The following is a 4968-nucleotide window of genomic DNA, read 5'->3' as shown; positions in this document are numbered from 1 at the left end:
TCTGAGTAAGACCTCAAATGCCACGGCAGCTGTGGCCCCAGGAAGAGGCTGCAGCCAGAGCACCTGGAAGACCCTGGGAAGGACTCCAGTCGCCCTGACAGAAGTTTCCTTGCTTCCCGGCTCCCAGAGGAGCTGGACTCTAACCCACCCCAAGCCTCTGGCAAGGCAGGGCGGATCCAGCCACAGACATGCAGCAACCACACCCTGGCTGTGCCTGCCCGGCTCCCCGCGGCCCTCCTCCCCCCCCAAAGCCAAGCAGGGGCAAAAACAGGGACTAGGCTCGTGCAGTTGAAAATATTTAATACGTGTTGTACACGTAGAATTACATTTTATACAAAACAAGGTAACATCACTGAAGAACGCTGTACAAAAATCCCTACGGGAGCGCCCAGCCTTTATACAACAAAGACCGGGAGTTACCAAGCCTAAGGAACAGGCTCACGGACTTGCCATCAGACCGTCTGTAAACTTCATTTCTCTCAATAAACACTTTTAAAAAGCACCATGTAATAGTTCTGACCTAAACCTTTCCAAAATAGAGACTTTATTTAATAAACTTAATACTTTCCAACCTTAAAATATTACCCTCTGGGAGTACCTCCCGTGTCGGCGGCAGCCGGGGAGCCTCCCCCGGGGGCCGACCCGGCCGAGAAGGGGAATTCCGGGCGGGCCGGGGCGCGCCCGGGGCAGGGCGGGTGCCGGCGGCGGGGACCCGGGGGAAGTGCTGCCGCCCCGCCGTCCTTCCCGTGCGGCGGGGCAGGGCGCCGGGACTCACCGGCGCCGGAGCCACGCGGCGCTGCCCGCCCAGTCCGTTGCGGCGGGGGCCCTCCTCCGCCGGGCCGGTGCTGCGGGAGGCGGAGGAGGAAGGGCGGGAGGAAGTGGGGGTGTCACCTCTCGGTCCGGCTGCCCGTCCATGCGCCGGGCCCCCCCTCCCCCTCCCGGCGGCGGAGGGAAAGTCTCTGCGGCCGGTGCCTCAGAAGGCCACGATGGCCGTGCTCCAGGGGTTAAGGGTCCGCAGCACCGGCTCGTCGCAGCAGATCTGTCCCGGCTCTGCCGCCGCCTCGGCGGGCGTCGCCTCAGCCTCGCCGCCCTCAAGGGGCGCCCGCCGCCGGCCCTTGGGCTCTTTGCTGAGCAGTCCCGAGAAGCTGGAGCCGAAGATGCTGATGAGGCTGGCCACGTTGCCTGTCTCCATGTCCTCCTGCTCACCCGGTGGTGGCGGCGGCTCCTCCTCCACCTCGCGGCGGGGCTTCTTCACCGGGGAGCCGGCGTGGCCCCGCTCGCCGGCGCTCCGCTTGCGGGGGCAGTGGGGCGGCGGGGGGGTCGCGGTTCCTGCGGTGGCACAGGCCGCCTCGCCGCCCGCCGCCGCGCAGCAGCAGCAACATCCGCAGCAACAGCGCCGCGACCGGGAACCCTCGCAGTCCGCGCCGGGCATCTGTGGGCCGCCCCTAGCCGCCTCGTCCTGCGGGGGCGGCGGCGGCGGCTCGCCGGCCGCCCAGGCGTTGCCGCAGGGCGGCGGATCCTCTTCGCTAGGCCCGCAGGAGGCGGGGGGCGGCTCGGGAGGGCAGCCCGGTTCGCTGAGGTAAACCTGCCGGGCGCTGCGCAGCACTAACGATACCAAAAGGTTCTTGTGGAGCTTGAGGCCGCCGCGCTGACCCCGCGCGCTGTAGATCTTGCCCAGCGAGATGCTGACGATGCGGTGCGCCTCCAGCTTGAACTCCATGGGGGGAAACAGGGTCGAACGCCGCGCCTGCCGCCTCCACCCACCCACCCGCCGCCCCGGCGCACCTCTTCCCGCCGCCGACTGAGGAGAACCCACGCGCCCGTCCGCCTTTTATACCCCAGCCGCCCCGGCCAATCAGGGCGCTCCAACCGCCGGCTGGCCCCCGCGCGCCCGCAGCGGCCAATGGGGAGGCAGGGGAGCGGGTTCGAACGCTCGCCCCGCGGAGAGGGCTCTTAAAGCGGCAACGCCGGCGCACGGGCCTTGGTGAGCCCTACTTGCTTCGGCAGAGGCCGGGGGAGAGTGGGCAGGACAGCGAGCAGCACCCCAGGTTTACCAGCACCCCAGCTTCACTGCGCTCCACATTGGCTTGATCAGACCAACAGGCGGCAGTGGGAATATTGGCCAAAACAATCGAAACAATTCTGGGGGAAAAAAAAATCCAAACCGAGAGCAACCCCTGTTTTGTGCAGGTCAGAAATGTTTCCCCCAGTTTCAGCACTGGTTTCTGACATCTTGTCGTGTTAGGGAAGGAACTGGTGTTGATGTCAGCTGGAGGAAGCGCACCTTTGAGTACTTCAAGGAAAATCTGCCCTGACATTGAGCAGAAAGCTATTCCTGCCCAGCTGCCTGGCGGAGATCTGCTCCAGGGGTCCAGCAGCGAAGCTTCCAGAAAGCCCAGGACAGAAGAGGGAGATCCACAATCGCGGTGGGAAGGGCTATGAGGGAGGATGGGGGAGGACAATGGGCCACCAGCAGCTCCAGGGATGATGGGGATCTTGGCAGCCTGGAGCACTTTGTTTGGGACCCAAAACGTCACTCTGCCGTAGCTGTGAACCCCATTGCCAGGGCCAGCTGGGCGGCTGGGAGCTGCAGGGGACAACCCACCCCCCCAGACACAGCTCCAGGTGCCAGGGAAGCCTCTGAGAAAGCTTGGGGGGGTGTTTCAGGGCTTTGAGTGGGGACCTTCCTTCTTCCACCGAGGAGCAACCACCATCTGCAAGGACGCAAAAAGTGAAAGGGCCCCAAATTAAGGAAGTTCAACGTGCCGCCCTGGAGTATCAGTTTCCGTTCCCAGCTGACACATGACAACTCGCTTCCATCCCTCCTTTTCCCAAGAGATTCATCCACTCAGACCCCAAAAGGAATGCCACAGCCTCTCGTGATATTTTATTGGTAGGATCTGCCACTACGTCCTGGCTTGCCGGAAGAACAAGGGGGTGGCTAGCCACAGTAGTAGCAAAAACCAGGTGAAAATTCAGCCACATTAAGACAGTGGGACACAGCAGGAACCCTCCCCCCAAAAAACCTCCACACTCGGACCAAAGGCATGTTTTCCTCCCACTCAAGCACAACTGGAAAACCTCAAATGCCACTTTCTGGATGTTGAACACAACAGCATGTCAACCAGGGAGTTGACACCTCAAAATGTCCACCTCCTCTTGCACAAACTGCCACGCTCCATATTAAATGACTAGACCGGGGCATGCTCAACTGCACAGCCAAAACATTACCCAAAACAACCAGTCCCAGCTTTCCCCCTGCCCGTGCCAGGGCGAGCCTTTCCCAGCTGCAGAGACTGGGGCTGTCCCTCTCCACCCCTGGTGTGGGAGGCCAGAGGGACGCGAGCCCCAGCGGTGGGAACCGAGGGTTTCCAGACCCGCCAAACCTGCTTCCCACGCCTCAGAGGGCCGGCAACACCCTGGCCTAAGCCCTCGGGTCAGTCTAACCAGCCTGGGCAGGTCTGGGCTCAGATGTTTGGGACTGCAGTCACGCCTTCTTGCCCGCAGCTGGCACGTCTGCCTGCCACCAGTACCCCCGCCACAGCATGGTGTTCAGCTGTGCCCCTCCAAAGTGGCTGGTGCATCACCAGGCATGTTGCTCTGGGACTGCTGTTGGTGGGATCCGGGCACCTGCATCCTCCACAGAGGTGACCCCTGTTAGAAAGATAACGCCAGGTTTGATACATCTCAGCTGGGTATAGTCCCAACTCAGATGTGGATGAAGAACAGCGGCGCAAAGCCAACCCACCAGCTGGAAAAAAACGAACGTGGGTGGAGGAGACAGGGCACCAGAGCTCTGCTGAGTAAAGATGCCTGGATCCGAGCTGACCGACCTGTTCTGCCACTCACCACCTCACCCCAATGGCATGAGGCACCATTTCTCTCTGGTTGCTAGGTTTTGGCTACCTACCCTGCCTAGGACGGGGTGGGCTGGCAGCCTCTCCCCAACCCTGGACAGGGATAAGCATGATGGGGACGGGTACTGAGCAGCCCCCCATCCCTCGTAGTGCTCAGAGAAGGGACTTTGAGAACCGGCAGGGAGGAGCAGAGATGCACACTGTCAGACAGCAGAGCTACTACCTGGTACCACTGGTTTCACCCACCAACACCTTGCCCAGTGTCAGGCACAACTGTCGGCACAGGTTATTCCCAGGGCAACAAAGCCCTGCCTTGACGTCTGCCATGCCCCTGCCTGCTCTTCGTGCCCTTTGCAAAGGGATGGGGGAGGGGTTTGCTTTCCCAGGGGTGGCCATGCAAGAGGCTGGTGGGAGGAGAGGATGGGCAGCAGTGCAGGCAAAGGCCGTCCCGGCAGCACACAGGCAGCCCGTTTAAGCCAGGCAGTATTTTGGTGGTGGCCCTGCCTTTCCCTCCCAGGCTGATGTCATGCTTTAGTAAGTTTGAGGCAGAGTCACATGGCAGCTTCTGAGGTCAGCGCCTGGGGTGGCTTTGTTGTCTGTCTGTCTGCCTGCCAGCCCTGGGCTCCTGCCTGCACCCGGAGCCAGCCCCCACTGGTGGGCGACGCAGCTGGTGTTCCCCTCCGAGCTGGGCATCTCCATGATACACACAGCTCATCATCTCTGTGATACCCACAGCTCGGCACGGCGTGGGAGCCATCACCTTGGAGGGGCCAGCATCCCAGACAGTCGGACACACCTCATGTCCGTCCGTCTGCCCACAGAAGGGGCATTGCCCCCCATCCCTGGAGGGTCAGTGGGGATATAGGAGAAGGAGTTGAAGGAAAGGGTGTGACGGGACACTCTAATCCCTGCGTGTGATCTAACCGGGCTGGAAGGGGTTTGACGAACAATTAACAATCCTCCGGCTCAACTGCTGTTTCCCAAAATAGCTCTGGCAGGAGGAGGAGGGCGGACAGGCTGGCAGACAAAGGTGGCCTCTCCGCCAGCAAGCTGCAGCCAGCAGCGCGGCCAGCAAGCCGGCAGAGGAGGCAGCCCCGGAGGCCGAGCAGCA

General features: G+C 62.0%; 1 protein-coding gene across 1 annotated transcript; it reads right to left on the bottom strand.

Moving 5' to 3' along the window:
* Window positions 1–283: 283 nt before the first annotated feature.
* Window positions 284–1796, bottom strand: IER5 (immediate early response 5). The gene has a single exon (XM_064454524.1). The coding sequence runs from the start codon at window positions 1718–1720 to the stop codon at window positions 974–976; it is 747 nt and encodes a 248-aa protein (XP_064310594.1). The 5' UTR covers window positions 1721–1796; the 3' UTR covers window positions 284–973.
* Window positions 1797–4968: the final 3172 nt, after the last annotated feature.

Source organism: Phalacrocorax carbo, chromosome 6, assembly GCF_963921805.1.
Source record: "Phalacrocorax carbo chromosome 6, bPhaCar2.1, whole genome shotgun sequence".
Lineage (NCBI taxonomy): Eukaryota > Metazoa > Chordata > Aves > Suliformes > Phalacrocoracidae > Phalacrocorax > Phalacrocorax carbo.
This window is presented reverse-complemented; position numbering and strand designations above follow the sequence as displayed.